This window comes from Glycine soja, chromosome 4, assembly GCF_004193775.1.
Source record: "Glycine soja cultivar W05 chromosome 4, ASM419377v2, whole genome shotgun sequence".
NCBI classification, from domain to species: domain Eukaryota; kingdom Viridiplantae; phylum Streptophyta; class Magnoliopsida; order Fabales; family Fabaceae; genus Glycine; species Glycine soja.
The window spans coordinates 676,354-694,672 of NC_041005.1; the positions used below are offsets into that span (position 1 = coordinate 676,354).

Below are 18,319 nucleotides of genomic sequence, written 5' to 3' on the forward strand. Positions count from 1 at the left end.
ATTACTTCCTTTATATCAACTACACCTACCCCTTGTCCAATTCTAAAAAATAGGATTTTGCATAATAAGTTTTTGAGATTCAACAATTCTTATTAAAGTTGCACAGTTTTTTCACATCCCCACTTGTACGGCGAAATTGTCAATGTTGTCAGAACCACTTTGTATAACAGAAACACACTCTCTCGATGCACTAGTGGAGGGTGCATAAAACATGTGTAACAAAAGTGAGATTTTGTTGTGCATTATACAAAGAAATCACACTTTTGTTGCACAATATTTTTCTCACCCTCATTAGTACAGCATGAATGTGATTCCATTATACAAAGTCGGAAAGAGTAATTTTAAATTTCAGCATTCATTACCATAAAAACTTGTACTGAACCAATAAAAAATAATCTCACCAGACATCTGCATACAATAACATGTTTTAACAGTAGCAAATTCTTATTCCTAGCACAAGCACGATATCATAAACTATAAATTGCCGATAAATTGGCATCATTGTCATGACTCTAGAAAGTTAAAAATAATAAAGCCAAACACATACACTACCAAGACTCAACAATCTGTCCTCGGCAAAGAAATCATAGAAAAACATCCATATAACTGGTAACGCATAAATTTCCCATCATCAGTACCTCCTGGGGTAGCGGTCCATAAACCGACCCGAAGGGCACTCATATGCCAGGTGACCACGACCTCCACAATTGTGGCAAATCATCAAGGGGCCCATGCAATCCCTACTCATGTGACCTAATTGCTGGCAGTTCCTGCAAACAACATCTCTATAGCCACCACCGCCACCACCACGAGCACCACCGCCACCACCGCTGCGATCTCCAAGAACATTGGCTTTCGGACACTGTCTAGCCACATGCCCAGAAACATTGCACAAATTACAAATTGGATCATTAGGACAATCACGTGCCAAGTGGCCTGTCTTCCTACAGTTGTTGCATGCCTTCTCATTCGTACATTCAGCTGCAATGTGCCCCTGCTTATAACAGTTGTTGCACAACCTTAAGTCCCCTGGAGGCATTGGAGGGGCTGAGCATTCCCTAGCACGGTGTCCAGCTTTACCACAGGTGTGGCAAATACCCTCATTTGGACAACTGCTGGCCATGTGGCCAGGTTCTTTACAGTTCCAGCACAGTGACTTTGTCGTACATTCAGAAGCAATATGCCTGATCAAACATTCAAAACCAGAAACATAAAACCTTGTTAGCAGATATTGTATAATTGACAATTTGACATCACAGACTTCTGATATAAATAAATTCTTCAGAAGAAATGTAACTATTATAATTGTAGTAATTGGTATCTAAATATAAGGAAAAAAAATGTAACTGAAGTTGGAAATAGCAAACAACACAATAGACCTGTTAACTAACTTCCAACATAAGGAACTGTATCAGGAAAGGTTCAAATTAATGGTCAACTTCTACCCCCCCCCCCCCAAAAAAAAAAAAAATTAATTTAAGCATTTCATGAATCATCTCTCATCACATGAAACCATTATAATTCACAGCAAGAAGTATATTGCAGAATTAAATGCTAAATTCTTAAGAAACATAGAAGGAATTCCATACCCAGGGAGGCCACAGTTGTGGCAAATTGCGACATTAGGGCATTCTCTTGCATAATGACCAGGTCTCTTGCAGTTCTTGCACAGATTGTCACGGCTGACAAAAAAACCTAATTAGTGTTGCCATTGTAAGAAATGCATGCTCATGTTCCAAAAGTCAGATGGCTTTGAGTAAATGCACCCCCTCTGTTTGAGAGGCAAAGCACATCACTTAAGTTTCAAACTAATCATAGCAGCAGCCAGAGTAAGAAGATTGCAAACCACAAGAACAGAAAATAAATTGGTCATACTTAGGGTTTTATAAACAGCTTAATAAAGATTCAAAGCCTCTTCTAGTAAAAGCATACTTCAATCTTCTTTGGCTTCCTTAACCAATGCATTTAAGTAGAAAAACAACTGCAAATAAATAGTTAAAATCCAAAAGAAAACCTGAAACCCCGACGTGAATCTCTCCTGTAAGGTGCATCACGATAGGAAAATCGATCAGAGCGGATCTTACGGTCCATTGGGCTCCTGCTTCTGCTCCTGCTGCGGCTGTCTGAACTCATTTTCAACTTTTTTTTCTTTCCTACCCTCTACCACAAATGATCAGCAAAACCACCTCCACCACAACCAACACCACCAGCCACTGCCTCCTTCCTGTCCACATCACAACCAACATCCAATATCATCCTTAAGCCAACTAGCCAAGCCAAACCCCCTACCTCCCCTTCAAAATATAAAAACCGCAAATTCCAACAGTATACGACATGAAATTTCAACAAGCAATCCATCTCACATTCACATCAATCAAATACCACTGCACTCAGCACCTAAAACCATTCTTCATAATATTCATGTACTTCTCACAAATAATAATATTTCCAACATAGGATCACTCTACCTTTGAAAAAACAATAGAAAGAATATCACTCCATCTTTCAGCAAAGCTAATCCAGTAGCGAAGATGGATAAGGTAAAATATTTATTAACACACAAAGTCATCTGGAAGCATAGTTTTGGTTCAGGAATAGTGGAATACTATTTTCCTTTCAAGGAGATTGAGGGATAAAATAAAGAAAATGACCACTGAGAAAGGAAAGGAGGCACACATGGTGATAGCAAGCTACATCTTGCAAATGGAAAATACAGATGCCTTTCAAATAAACACATGTTCTTGAACAGGCTCACCCTCCTGAAAATACTACATCTTCATGTTGATTAGATGCTATATAGGACCAGGTTAACCCTATTCAACAATAACATCTACAGATAATTTGCATTGCCATGTTTAAAGTGAGTAATTCACAAATCCTTCACTAAAAGGTCTAGATTGTTATGAACCAACTATCCCAAAGACTTAAGGTGTTGAGTAAAAGCACATGAATGGTTTTATGTCTAATATGCCCCTCACACAAGAGCCCTTTGCTCTTGAAGCGTGGACAATGTTCCATGTCAATCCTACCTTGTGCAAATATTTGAATTATATTTAGAAGAAAAGGGGTGCTAGGGGACCACTGTCCTGACTACATGGTCATAGAGGCTTTAATACTATGTCATGGATCAACTATCACAAAAACTTAAGCTGTTGAGTAAATGTACATGGATTTTATAAAAACGACAATTCAAACTCATGGTGTGGGTATAGCACAGATTCAGTGACACTGCTGGAGAAAGAAACACTTTCTATTGCATCTAATGGGAGATTTTCCCTTTTTGGTCCATGTAACATAGAATTAAGCTAGGAATCAATTAAACAGTTGGGTACATATCAATGGGCTTATTGTTTTTAACCAGATATTTTTGGTCCAATACATTATCATGATGTATTTGGGCACCATATATCCTCAAAAATTACAATTAACAAAATCTAATGTATCATACAACGACATCTGATATAGCAAATCTGGGCATGTTCAGATTTTGCAAAATGATTATGAGAGTTAGACCACAGTGTGATGTGCTCTATTTTCTCATTAAATTCTCAATTTTATATAAAAGAACTATGCAGGAAATAACTTCAAAATCCCATCAAGAGATTTTAATTTTAAACTAAAGTTGCTTCTTCCTTTTGCATATCTAGAATTTTTTATCATAATATCATGACATTATTTTTGGGAGATAATCATAGAGTGAGACACAACATATGCAGATAAATGTGATGAATAATAAAAATACACACAGTAAACGTTATTGTTTTCAGCTAGTTCTCAACAATCACCACTCACCACACGAAAACACAGAACTCAGCCTTGATTTCTACTTAATCCGAGCTGTTCTAGTGCAGGTAACATAGGAATATCCTAATTAGCTGTCCTTGGTTAGTTCCAGATCCGAACAAACAAATTATTCCCAACTCCATTGGCTCAAGATGTAAAACAGCTCCCTGGAATTTCACTTCCCAGTTCCCACAGTCCACCACAGCTAAAAAATTTATCCTCACATACAAAAACATCAATTCACAAATTCAACTTCATTATCATTCTTTTTTTCTAGATATCGTCAACAAATTCAGCGCAGGAAACTTAAGCTGCTCCTTTGTAAAACCGTCACGTACATATACATCCGAGCAAAGTTGTTTTTGGGAAAACCGTTCAATCTTACGCGTAGAAACATAGATCGTCAACCATTACCAGGAAAACACACATCAAAAGTCATAAATCCGTCACGTCCAAACCTTATGTAAATTACAGATTCGGAATCGGAACCCTAAGAAGAGCCGATAACGGTAAGCACCACAGGGAATCAAGGCGAAACGAAACCCCAAGCATCGATATCGGAAAATGAGGGAAACTGAAGGAAATCGTACCCAAATTCGACAAGATGAATCCGAATCGAATTTAACCCTAACCCTAACCCTAACAGAGAGTCCCGTCGCAATAAAACAAACATTAATAAGGCATAAGAAGAGAAGGGTTAAAGGAAGAACCTGAGCGCTACGGTAGAAACGCTCAACGGAATCGGCGGTTTGGCGAAAATATGTATGATAGGTAGCAGATGCAACGCGCTATTTGCAGCAGCGCAGCCGCAAAGTTGTTTTTTTTTTGTTCTCCGTTGGAGTTACGAACGAGGGTTATAAATAATTAAATATTGTCGCGTCAGTCACAGCACAAGGCCACCCTCGTCCATTTTTCTTTTCCTTAATGGCCTAATGTTCTATCTTTTTTTTTTTTTCATTTTCATCTTTTATATTATATAAAATCATTTTGGTTCTTCTCTACTTAAAAGAGTTTAAAATGATTCTTTTGTCTGTTTGAAATTAATGTGATTAATGATATTCAAATATCAATAGCTAAATGTTGCCACAAAATAAAAAAAATGAGAAAAAGTCCTTACAACACACTCCTAATAAAGGAGTGTCATCCTTCATAATCCTAATCCCTTTTTTTTATTGAAAATTTCACAACTGCACATGTAAGTCATAAATAATAATCGAATTTGAGTGAACGACACCATAAATTGGTGGATTTGGTGATGTTTTCTCAGCCCAAGGTTTCCCTAATGAGTCCTTCTTCAAGGTTAAAGATCTGGAGGCTAGAAAAGTTATTCGCAACGATGACAGCAAGCATCGACGAGAGAGTAAGGAGGGAATCTTGTCCTCCATCATGTATGTGATTGTTGTTTTTTCATGTGTACACGATTTAATTTTTTTTTTTTGTAGGTTTCTGGGTGCATTATGTTTAAGGTTATCTACTTGCGCTTGTATTTTTGTTATTGGTGAAGAAAGGGGAAAAAAGGATGATGGCGATAGTAGTTTAAAATTATTCTTTTGTCCGTTTGAAATTAATGTGGTTAATGATATTCAAATATCAATAGCTAAATGTTGTCACAAAACAAAAAAAAATGAGAAAAAGTCCTTAGAACACACTCTAATAATTGAGTTTCATCCTTCATAACCCTAATCCCTTTTTTTATTGAAAATCCCACAGCTGCACATGTAAGTCATAAATAATATTTGAGTTCAAGTGAATGACACCATGGATTGGTGGATTTGGTGATGTTTTCTCAATCCAAGGTTTCCCTAATGAGTCCTTCTTCAAGGTTAAAGATCTGGAGGCCAGAAAAGTTATTCGCAACGATGACAACAAGCATTGACCATAGAGTGAGGAGGGAATCTTGTCCTCCACCATGTCAGTGATCATTGCTTTTTCATGTGTACATGATTTAAATTTTCTTTTTATAGGTTTTTGGGTGCATTATGTTTAAGGTTATTTACTTGTGCTTGTATTTTTGTTGTTGGTGAAGAAAGGGGAAAAAGGGATGATGGCGATGGTAGTAGGAAAGAGAGAAAATGAGCAAAGAAAGGCCACAACAAAGGACGTAGTTGGCGGTGAAGGAGGGAAGGTTGTAGGTGTTGCAATTGTGGTAGGAGTTATAGATGCGACAAAATGAGAGTGTGGAAGGAGGAGTAAAAGGATGTAATCTTGTTGTCATGCATAACGTGGAGGGGACTACACACGATTTTGATGCTGAAAGGAGAGAATGTTGATGGCAAGGGATTCAATGCTAGAAGTTTTGACCTTTGATGGGAGATTAACCGTTTTAAAAATAGAAAATGAGCTAGAATAATTTGAGGCTTTTTTTATTTTTCATTTTGTGTCAATTTTTAGTTGTCAATATTTGAATCTCGTTAATGAATTTGGCTTCTAACAGACAAAAGAACTATTTTGATCCATTTAAAAAAAATTATCAAAATAAACCAAAAAAATAAGATATGGGACCAAATAGGAGAGATAAAAATTATAATAATAAATAAATTTTAATAAATGTTCCTTTGGAGATAATTTGAAACAATTAATTCTATTTTTATTTAGTGATAATTTGAAATATATTTATTTTTTTATGTTTAAGTGATAATATTAAATGCACGCGTATATATATATATATATTCGCGTTTTGGGCAAGCAATCTTGTCTTGGAGAAGAAGAAGGCATTCGTTTAATCCCTGCTTGCTGCCTTTGCAGACGGCAGTCTTTGTTAAATAAAAAAATGCAGAGGAGAAATTATATATAAGGAAAGAAGAAGGCTTTTATTGCTTCCTGCGGGAATACATTACTCAATGACAAACTGCTCTATTTATAAAAGGAATTGAGCATTGCACTAGCCACTAACTCCTAAGTGCTCAACGTGCAAATGAAACAAACCAGATAACCATTGTTCGTGGAAAATAGTCTATGACTGATTCTCTTGACTTCATTCGTAGTGTTTCAAACTCCAAACGTTGTCACAAATCAAGCTTGAACTAGAGAGTCACCACGCACAGATCTGCACATTAGGTGCAGTAGCTATCGAGATAAAGAAAAACAGAGGCTATTGCTAGAGAATATAAGAGGAAAAGCTTATGAACAAGAAAGCAAAGAAATTGAGCAAGATGATCAAAACAAGCTTCGTCTTATTCATTAAGCAAAAGGAACTTATATACAGATTGAGAATAGATGCAGAAACTAACACAAAAGCTGTTACAAAGTTTGTTACAAATCTGTTAGAGTTCAAAATGAATTTGGCGGGAAAGGTAGTTTTCTGTTAGCTTGCTTCCCTTGATTAAGAGCCCCCCTCAAGCTGGGAATAAATGTTCATCATTCCCAGCTTGGAAATCATGAATTTGAATGAAGCTGGCTGCAAGGCTTTGGTAAATGCATCGACTAGCTGCATAGAGGACCGGACTGGTAACAATTTCGGAAGACCACTCAAACATTTCTCCCTAACAATGTGACAATCCAATTCAATGTGCTTAGTTCTCTCATGGAATACTTGGTTGGAAGCAATTTGGATTGCTGAAAAGTGTTTGAAACTGCTGCCTCTTTGCTCGTGCAGAACCTTGGTATTTCTTCTTCATAAAATTCCAAATGTCCTTAGATGTATCCTTGCAAAGGATAGTTTCCAAGATTGGGCGATCAATTGCTTGGAAAAGATAATTCTTTGCCTTGAGATCCTTTAAACGCAACGCTTCTATTTTAGTTTTTTTGTGCATCTGTCATTGCCATGCTGGCCTCCGGTACAGGAATCCCATCTGATACAACTTGCCAATACTTCTTGGATCTTAAGAAGTTTTTCATCAGCACGCTCTAGTGGTCATAATGACCATCAAATCGAGGAATAGCAGGTTGCACGAAATTGTTTGTGGTCATTGTCCTTTATTGTTGCTGCTAAATAGGAATCAGAATGATTTTTTCAGACTCTCTGCCTCGTTTTCCAGTGTTTCCCTTTGACTTGACCTTTCCGTGTTTACACTCTCACACTTCCCTTTTTACACTCAAAAATAACTTGTTCTTGATACCAAATGTTAAATATAAAAAAATGCAGAGGAGAAATTATATATAAGGAAAGAAACTTAAAACGACCCACGTCACCTAACAGTCTTCTTCTCCGTTCCATTACTTGAATGACGTTTTGCAAACGTGCTTTTCATCTGTGTTCCAATCATCGTCAATCCCTCGTCAAGCACTGCGACCTCGTTTCTTTACTCCCTTTTACGAGACACCTATCGCAGGCCGGCAATGTAAAGCGCGTCTTCCTCGTCGATACCCTTGGGCTGGTAAATTATCTTTTTGTTTTTGTTTCATAAATTGCTGCACTTGTGGTTTGAATTTTCAGATAATTTAATTGTCCTAGGTAAGGGGCTTAGAGGCAAAAGGAGTTCCGTCCAAACAGGCCAAAGCAATAACTTCTGCCATTACCGAAGTTCTAAATGATAGCCTGGAAAATGTAACTCAGTCTCTTGTTCCAAAATCAGAAAAGCAAAAGGTGAGGGGTTTTCTTTTTCTTCTTTTTTTCACCAGCATTGCGAATTTGGAGCAGTAATTGATTTATATATGTTTTCTTTTGGAGTTTCACAGTTAGATTTGCTCCAAGAATCGAACCTGTCCAACTTCAAATCTAAAGTGCAAAGTTCTGAGGTATTTTTTAGAGGAGTTCCTTTTTTATTGCATATTAAAGAAAAGGTTTAGGATCAAGGATGGGATGTGGACGTTTGACATATTATGTGCGAGTGAATAGGCAATTTAATCCCTGAGATTGTACCCATTTTGCATATTAGTCCCTAACTTAATATTAAATTCAAAATAATCCCTATCTTTTCAAAAGTGTTGCAAAATAGTCCTTCCGTTAAATTTTAAAGTAATGCTGTTAATGAGGTCAATTTTAGTGCCACGTGGACTATCCAACGTGACACTAAAGGATGACGTGGCATGACACGTGGACGTGCCTCTTAAAAGATGTCACGTCATTTGATGATAACAAAATCTCAATAATCTGTGGAGAGGAAGATTGATAAAGAATTCTTGTGTTTGATATGAAGTTGTACTGTCAATTTATAGAATTTTGAGAAGGAAATGCCTTGGCCATAATGCATGGTGTATCATTGTCTTAACATTGAAAATTGCATAGATATCCACTAAGGCATTTGCTGCATTATGTTTGCATGGACTCATTTATTCTTTTGTTAAATATGTCAACTAAAGAAACTATATAGTCAAGGGTACTTGAGAAACCTTTTCATCACTATATTAAGCATATGATAATAAGAAACTTTTTTATTTTCATATCTTCAGTGTTTAGTCTGCATTTTTTTTTCTTCTGTGTTTTCTCTTGAAGTTCTACAAATGACTTGTTTTAATAATGGGATCGGACAGTAAACTCCAGCTTTGTTTAGATAGTCTTGTAGTCAGTTTGCAATCGAATCACTTCCATCCTAACCACTGTTGTTTTTTTGTCAATAAAATAGCGCTCTCCTTTGCACAGAAGACAAGTTATCTTGTTCTTTAGTTTGACTTTTCTTTGAACTTGGTTGTAGTTACTATTTTCAGTTGTACTAACCGAAGGAAATATTAACAGTTTAGTTAAGGCAGTTTTTTTATCAGCAAAAAAGATTATATAATTATAAAAAAGAAGTACAAGGGGTACCTTAACCCAATACAGATAGTAATAAGAGAACCAGCCCTGAGTACCAGAACTGACTAAACCAAGGCCTTAAAATCATTGCTAACTTGAAAGCTATCCCTATCACAACAACAACCTAGTTAAGGACAGTGTAAAAATTTTGCTCTTCTGTGCATTAAGCAACTGTTTTAAACTTTAGACTGTGCTGTGTTACATCATGTTGCTATGAGATCTCTCTTTACTTTGGTTCTGTGTTTGGGGCAGGAGGGGTTCGTGCATACAAGTAAGCAATGGGTGAATCAATATCACTTTGATAATCTCATTCATTATATGAATCCAGTTAAGGGGGAGGGGTCTACATTTTAGTATTTAGATGGCACATGCTATGTTGTTACTTTCTTCCAAAACAAGGTGCTAGATGCAGTAGGAAAAGGAAAGTAGAGGAGCGGGTTGGTGTTGGCCCGAGGGACAGTGGTTTCAAATTTTGAACTGAATATTAGACCTTTGTCAGTAAGATCTGGAGTTAGGATTAGGCATTGATTTATTTAAATTCATTTGCGTATTATGGTGCTCAATAGTCTATACGTGACCATAACTTATTCCATTGGGAAATATCAGAAAACTAGGCATAGTGTTGTTTTGTGCTATTTTTGCAAAGATTAGACATTGTAATTGTTAAAACTTAAAATCATTATTGCTCCAATTCATACAAGTTATCCTTTTCATTGATTGGTGATGCAGGAGCATCATTTTTTTGGTTGTTATGCGAGACTGAAAAGCTTCCTAGTGTGACATAGAGAAGATAAGAAGTCAATTGAGGTATGCACCATGAAGTAAGTATTAAACACGAATCTTTCTCCCAACAAAACAAATTTAATTTCTACTTCCTCAAATTTGATGTCTCTAATAATACCAAGAATAATGTCCGTGTTTAATACTTTTTAAGTTAGATGTGTTTTTAGTCATTTAAATTTAGATAATTATTTTTTAAAAAAATATTTTATTTTTCTTAATCTCTTAAATTTTTAAAAAATTAATTTTCTTTTTTATTTGATATGTTCATGTTTTTCATAATTTATAATCATTTTTAACTATTAAAATTTGTTTTATTTTTTTAAAAATATTTTTTGACAATTTTAAATCATAAAAATATTTGATTCATAATGGTTTGATGACCTTTTTCTACATATATTTTTTTAGTTTTAAAAAATAAAAATAAAAAAATATATGTAAAATTGTCACAATATTTTATATATTTTGAGTGTTTTAATTAGTAATATATCATTTTTTAAAAAATTAACGATGATAAATCATCACAAATTATAACATCATTAATATAAATAATGAAAGAGATTAAAAACAATTTTTTAAAAATTAGGAGACTAATAAAATAAAATATTTTTTGAAAGACTAAAAAAATAATTATTCAAATTTAAAGGAATAAAAAGATATTTAAGTCAAACTTTAAATTCGTTTGATTTTTTTTTCTTTTTCGATTTTGTTAAGAAAAATATATTGCTACCATTTCTCAACATTCATTTGTTGATTTGAGTAAAACTGATATAAAATAATGTGTGTAAATTTCATCAAAGATATGAGTATAGTTTTATAGCATATCATCATAATAATTGTTCTTGAAATAATCATAACAACAATAATGTGAGTAAATTTCACATTTATATAATTTCTCACTCACATAATCAATATGAAGTAATGGGTAAAAACATAACAATAATTGTTCTTAAAATAATCATAACAACAATGTGTGTTGTTTTATTTATTTGACTTATTAATGATATTATTTATTTATTTTTTGTCTTTGTAGATGAAATTAATGGTGATGTTGAAAAAGAAGAGGAAGTTATTTTGGATTTCAAAGTCCATGACTCTAATGTTTAATTTCATTACTGTAGAAGTTTATTTTTTATGATATTTAAATTTTAATTATCTTAATGTTGAATGTTTATTTTGAAGACTTCAATCACTTTAATATTTAATGTTTGAATTTGATTTAGTTTGGTTTTTATATTAGATTTTATCTTAAGTTGTTTGAAATAATTTTATTTTTTTTTTACAAAAAAAAAAAGGCAGAAAAGTGGGTCAGTCCGCATAACCCACCAATCCGTGATGGGTTGGGCTGGACTGACATTTTGTTAGTCCACACAAAAGTGGACCGAGCTGGGCTAGCCCACTTTTAGCTCAACCCGTTACGGGTCAACCCACGTGAACTAGGCTGGCACGTTTTGACAGTTCTACTGATAGAAGCACCAGAAATTGGACTCGACTTTTGACACAGTCTGCTACTTCTTCAAATGATAGGCCAAACAATTGGAAAGATTTTTTAGCATTTGCCTCATGGTTGGCTATAAAAATAAAAAATAAAAATTTTCTTTTCCTATTGAAGAAAAGATTAGAATAACTGGCTTCTTTAATGCTGCTTTCATTGCTTTGTTTTGGCCAACTTCTAAAAAATGAACCTTTTTATACAGGAAAAGAAGTGGTTTCTTTCTTCCCGCTTTAAACATTTGTCTTCATGTTCATTTACCTCCTTTTGTTTCTGCATGTGGCTCTCCTTTTCTGCTTTTATTTTAGCTATTGCATTCCTATAATTTCCAAGAGCAAGCTTCTTTCGGGGTCAGGGACTGTGTTAATCGTTCATGTGATGTGATCACCAACCCTCCTAGAAATTGTAACATCAGAAAATTCCTAGCTTTCTGAAAGAACCAAAATTGTAGATTTATCGCTAGAAGCAAATCACATAGTGAGTTCTTTACAGTCGTTAATTAATTGACCAACTTGAGTTAGAACTACTTTTATTAGTTTGGTAAGACTCCATCATTTACGTAGTTAATAAGGTGCAATCATATTTCAATATCATAAATGCAAAATTTCATCTTTTTCAAGATATTTTCAATATTCAGGAATTGTCCACCCGTCCTCTACTTAGATACGCGACTTATAACTATTGTGTAAATATAGTTAAGTTTATTTCACAAGTGATAAAAAGTAAATGGACATTATTTTATAGTAATAGTACAATTATCGATACGTGGTTAATATTCACCACTTTTAATGCACAATTAATCATTAATTAGGCATTTCAATAACTTTCTCGCATTATTAATCAATTGTGAAGTAAAGTTAATCGCCATTAAATATTTCAATAATTTCATAATATTATTAACTACATACATTCATTTATATTTAACTACTTGCGAGATAAAGTAAAATATATTCATACGCATAGTTAATCACGTGTAACTATTAATAACCTTATGACATTATTAATTGTAACATTAGTAGTATTTTAAATCGCAGTATTTAAACTTTATATATATATATATATATGTGTGTGTGTGTCTAGAAACTACTATTAGGTGCGAAGGTCCTACATGCAAATTATTTTGACTAGTTCGCGCAATTGGAGCTAGCGAGATTAATTGAATTATTTGCATATGTAAATCAAATGAATTTTAAGTAAAAAAAAATAGTTTACATTAAACTTTGAGTGAAGTTTTGAATTGAACCAATTTTTATCAAATTAAATCAACTTGAACAAAATTTGATAAAACTCATTTCCAATCCGTGTTCTACCCAATTAGTACCCATTGGTCATTTTTTTTTAACGATAATACCCATTGGTTTTTGGAAGCAAATGTAAATGATGAAAAAAAATTGGTCACAGTATACTGGGTATGTAGTTGGCAACTGGCAAGTTGCCATGCCGTGTACGCTATGTTAAAACTTAAAAATCAAAATAAAATAGTCAAATCGAAGCCCCTGTTCAATTCCAGGTTCTAACCAAGTCTTCATGTTGGGTCTCTTGTAAGCAAGCATAGAATTGTCCAAATATTGAGCAAATATTTGAGTGTTTCAATTTCGAAGTTCCAAAAACTCCAGCAAAAATCTCGATATTTGATTCCATAAAATGACGAGATTTATAGGAGGAAGACTTGTTATTCTTTTTTCCTACAGAAAAAAAATAGTTATTCCTTTGTAACTAAGGAAATAAAAGGTTTAGTCAATTCAGTGATTGGAGTTAATCAAAGTTAGACTTGGTCTTTATCCACCAAAATTTTATATCAGCTAGTATATGTAAATCAATGATGCACGCCACAAACCATTTCAGCCTCACCAAAATTTTAGGCTTTTCTATGAGCGAAGGTTATGTAGCAAACTACTTGCTATTCAGGCTTCCACATGATCTCATGGACGCATGACGTATGCTCAAGCTCAATTTTAATATTAGTTAATTTGTTAAAATTGGGATGTTATATATAGGCCAATTCTAAAATGAACCAGTATGTGGTGCATTATGCACCATTCTTTGTAACCATTCAAGTTATATGGTATTATCATACATTTTCTAACATTGTAATGTGTCTTCTTTTTCTTCTCATTATTCCCTCTTTCTTCTCATTCCTCATCATTTTGCCACCATCCTATAATTATGTTTATGTTTTTTCTTCATTCCTTAATCTGGAAGCATAGTATACCGGATAAAATATCCGGTCAAGCTAAACACACTATTTAGTCACGTATTCGCATATGTCGAATAGTACATCTCGACCTTCAACATGTGTGAGCAACAAATACCATTCAACCGTGATTGTCACCACTAAACACACTTAAGGATAATCACTTTATTAGAAGTATCAAAGCATGATTAGGAGGAATATTAAACAACTAGTAATCAAGATGTGAGAGACCCATAGACCCTAGACCCAACCAGGTTAATATAAAAAAGAGGTGAATCTCCCATGTAAGAGGACTAATTCATTATTACATACTCACTATATATCATTAATAGCTTTGAGTCGATCCCTCACTTGAGTATTGAAGTGTCTTTTGTAGGTATTCTCCCTTCGTTCTGCTAAATACTTACGCATCCAAGAACTTCTCTAAGGAACTACAAATAGAATACCCTTCGGTGCAGTAGAAGACCCTTTGGTAGAAGGACATGTATCTGGTCCATTTGTGACAGGAACACATAGTATTTTGAAGTTCTTACAGTTGCATTGAACCTATCATGTTTTCAATACATCTTCTCCCCCGTGACATCCACACCAAGTTCCCTCACTTTTTTTGCTTCCATTGTCACCAACGGCGATGTTTTTAGTCTTTTCTCCGCCGCAAGAGACACTTGATCCACCGTGGATTTCTCTTCCATTCAAAGACAGGAGGTGCACAGTTACCAGAGGTACTGCTGTGCCACTGTATGCCATGGTTGTTGAACCTTCAAGAACGACGCCATTATCGTTGAACCTTTGAGATCACCCTCTTACGGTTATGCTCCCATTATGAAACCAAGATTTGATTTTATGGTCTACAACGTTGTTGCCATGTAAGCGTGTGACACTGACGAGGCACACAATCGATGGTGCACACTATTCTTCTCTTTCTATCTCCCCAAAGGTTTTGTTCTCAGTGAGAAAGTCGATGATGAAAAACGTGCTTGTCATAAAAGATGTCATAAGTGGTAGTGATGGTGGTCATGAAACCATGATTATTAACCACAGTGGTGATGAGAATGACTAAAATGGAAAATGTTTATTAAAGTATTTTGATTTTGGGAGGAATGAAAAAGATTAAAAAATGAAGGGGTGGTTGTGGGGGAGAAGGAAATACACAATACTATTGTTCAAAGAATACAACATAACACCATGAACATCATATCAATCTAAAGGCCACCCTTAATGATTCATATTAGACCATCTACCAAATGATCCACCCAAGCAATGACCAAGAATGTATCCTAAAAAAATAAAACAAAAATAAGTATTTTTTATTTATTTGTCTAAATAACTATATTCACTTGACTGATAATATTTAAAATCATGAAGGTCAACTCGCGATTAAGTTGATAAATGGAACTACATTAATCATAAAGGTGAGTCCTTACCTCACTAATTCTATTATATGGATCTTTCTTTTTGTTTGTTATTCAAGAATTTGTTACTCAAGAATCTATAACAATAGAAAACAGTTTTTAATTATGGTTGCAATTGCGGTCACAATTCTTGATATTATAGGAAATTAAATAGAAATATAATTAATATGACAGTAATTAAGGTTACTTTGAAATTGTAAAAATTCCAAAATTTTGAGGTTACAACCAAAATTACAGTAATAAACTATTTTCTAAAACCTTGATAAATAGATAAAAAAAAATAAACTGAAGTCAACTAATTCTTTCTAATATAATACTCATTCATACCTAAAAAACCTAGAGTAGGGCTCCAACCATTATTCTAATAAAAATAACTTCAAATTGATATATCTTTATTAATAGTTATAAAATGCCAGTTTTTATTTTATATTTTAATAAATTGTTAAAATAAATAATGAAAAATAAAATAAATATTTTTATATTTATAAATAAAATAAATAATGAAAATTAAATGCACTACAAACTAAAGGTATTTTTATCTAGGCTCTAGCTCAATTCCTCTTATAACTTTTTTCTTAGATTTTACATTAGTAAGTAAGCACTATAACACAGAGTAATCCCCCCAAAGTGGTGTGATGTGATGCCCAAATAGAATGGACCTAGCTTTTTTTAATTCGGGTGGTTTCCACTTCCAAAGTCCAAAGATTCAGTACCAACAATCATCCATCCGATGCATGTTATTCATTGAATGTTGCTACCATCGACACTAGTTTATCCTATCCTTCAAATAATTTCTTGCCCCACCACCAACTACTACCTTCACCCACATGCAATAAACAGACACTCCCTATAGCACTTAAAAAACAATTGCCCACTGCACTAGCACATCCAAAAGGGGAACGCATGTTTCAAGTCACGACCCTATTTGACCCACTTCTTGTCAACGAAACAAATCCATTTATCACTCCAACAAAAAGACGACGAAAAAGATCAACCAATCCACACCTTCAGTGGTCTCAAATGAGTGCCATGCCATTCCCTCTGACCGGTCCGCTGAACTAAGTTGAACGATTCAATTTCAGTTTTCAACCCAACAATATTATTGACAAAGAGCCAAGTAAAATAAAATAAAATATGCCCAAACTTTAAATAATCTTCATAATTAAACCGCTCTTCCTCCAGTTAACTTAAACTATTTGTATTACATTAAATAAAATCAACAACGCTAGGAAAATGGGATACGATACAACCTTACAAACAATCAATGCCTAATTACTACTAATTCCTAATATTATGGTTGGTTACCTGACTGGTGACTACTGCCTAGCACTAACTAAAACTAAAAAACCCACTAAATATCATACAAAAACCGAACCGGTTCAAACCGGGTTTGTATACCCTAAACCTAAACTGCAAATTTTCCCTAATCTAAGTAAGATATCAGCAGGTGGGAACCATTTGAGTCTGGGCCTGGGCCAAGCCGGTATCCGGTTGAGCCACCTCTTTCCTCTTCCGAATCTCTAACACTTTACGGTGACTATTGGAGTGAATATCGCTGCAGAAGGTGGGGCTACACGCCGGTCTATACTCCGAAAATAACCGACCCGACTTGTACCGAACCCCGCACGCGTTGCAGAGGGTCTTCGCGCCCAGTGGGCCGGTCCTCCACTGCGGCGTCTTCTGCACATGGCAGTGACTGCACCGCCGCTGAATCTGGGCCCCAACGGGCTGGGCCTGGGCTTGCTTCTTCTGCTTCTTAGCCGGCGGCTCCCTCACCGAAGAAGAACACGACGACGGCGAAGACGGCGAAGACGGCAGCGAGAGTAACGGGCTACCCAACGACCACATGCGACTGTTGCTGGGCTTCCTATTCCGTACGGTTCTCGCCTTGGTCGTTATTTTCATTTCCCACGGAAAACAAGGCGTTTTCTTCGCTGAGGGTTCCGGTTCAACAAACCGGTTTGCTTCCTCCGAACGAACCGGGTATAGAAGTGACAGCTCCGGGAGTGAATCGTCCACAAAGTGTGAAACCCACTCTAGGTCCTCCAAATCACCGGCCTACACAAATTTCAATCATTAGAAAACAAAATTAGGGTTTGAAAACAGAAGCAAACCGAGAGAGAGAGAGAGAGAGAGAGAGAGAGAGAGAGAGAGTTACCGGAACGGCTAATTCGGTGGAGAAAAGTGAATCATAGGAAACGCCGGTGGAATTGGAGTTGCAATCGTCTTCTCCGCGGTCCTCTGAAGCCGATAAACTTTGTTTCCCTTCGTCGTATTCTTGTTGTTGTTCGTTGTGAAGAGAGCCGTTAGAGAAGTCAAATAGGTCGTCGACGGAGAAATCTTCGCCGGCGGCGACGGTGTTGGCGTTCAGGCTGAAAATATCCTCGCAGAGCATTTGCTGAACGATGAACTCTCTCCTTAAACTCGGTTTCAACGCTTTGGCCACTGCTACCTCCATTTCTACGCACAAATTCAACCCACTATTTTCAGTTAAAACGTTCGATAAAATTCAGTTGAGTTCTAATGTCAAGGCAAAGCAAAAGGAACATAAAAGTTTAATTAAATTTCATGGTATAAATTTTTTTAGGTTATTTGTTAATTGATTTGAGTTACCTGTGAAGAAGAACAAGAAGGGGAAACCGCAGAGGAGTTTGAAGCGACGAGACAAGAGAGAGGGTTTCGTGGGCGAAATTGGTGCTATTTAATTTCTTTAACTTTATCTCTCGTATTTCCGTTCTCTCTGTTCCTGTATCCTTTTTCAATTTAAATATAAATACTATTAGAAATTAGAATTGAGAGCGTGTGATATTTGGTCACGTGGTGGGGCTTGACTATTATTAGTAGTAGTCTCTCTCCTTTTTTTTTAAAAAAAAAAAATTAATTGAATTGATCGTTCGTTGATGGCTCCGTAAATTCAAAAGTTCTTCCGTCGATGATTCTTATTTTTGACCGAACCTAGGATTTAAAAAAAACAAAACTGGCCTGGT

General features: G+C 35.2%; 2 protein-coding genes and 1 pseudogene across 2 annotated transcripts; 1 reads left to right on the top strand and 2 right to left on the bottom strand.

Moving 5' to 3' along the window:
• Positions 1 to 358: 358 nt before the first annotated feature.
• LOC114408435 (zinc finger protein GIS2-like) lies at positions 359 to 4,663 on the bottom strand. The gene is made up of 4 exons (XM_028371479.1): positions 4,494 to 4,663; positions 2,015 to 2,224; positions 1,590 to 1,682; positions 359 to 1,184 (listed from the first exon to the last, which is right to left on the bottom strand). Exons 2-4 carry the CDS (start codon positions 2,131 to 2,133, stop codon positions 632 to 634), a joined length of 765 nt encoding a protein of 254 aa, XP_028227280.1. The 5' UTR covers positions 2,134 to 2,224; positions 4,494 to 4,663; the 3' UTR covers positions 359 to 631.
• A 3,283-nt stretch (positions 4,664 to 7,946) lies between these two features.
• On the top strand, positions 7,947 to 10,274 carry LOC114408273 (annotated as a pseudogene).
• Positions 10,275 to 16,465: 6,191 nt separating this feature from the next.
• On the bottom strand, positions 16,466 to 18,090 carry LOC114408437 (GATA transcription factor 7-like). The gene is made up of 3 exons (XM_028371480.1): positions 17,946 to 18,090; positions 17,491 to 17,792; positions 16,466 to 17,390 (listed from the first exon to the last, which is right to left on the bottom strand). The coding sequence occupies exons 2-3, from the start codon at positions 17,788 to 17,790 to the stop codon at positions 16,773 to 16,775; spliced, it is 918 nt and encodes a 305-aa protein (XP_028227281.1). The 5' UTR covers positions 17,791 to 17,792; positions 17,946 to 18,090; the 3' UTR covers positions 16,466 to 16,772.
• Positions 18,091 to 18,319: the final 229 nt, after the last annotated feature.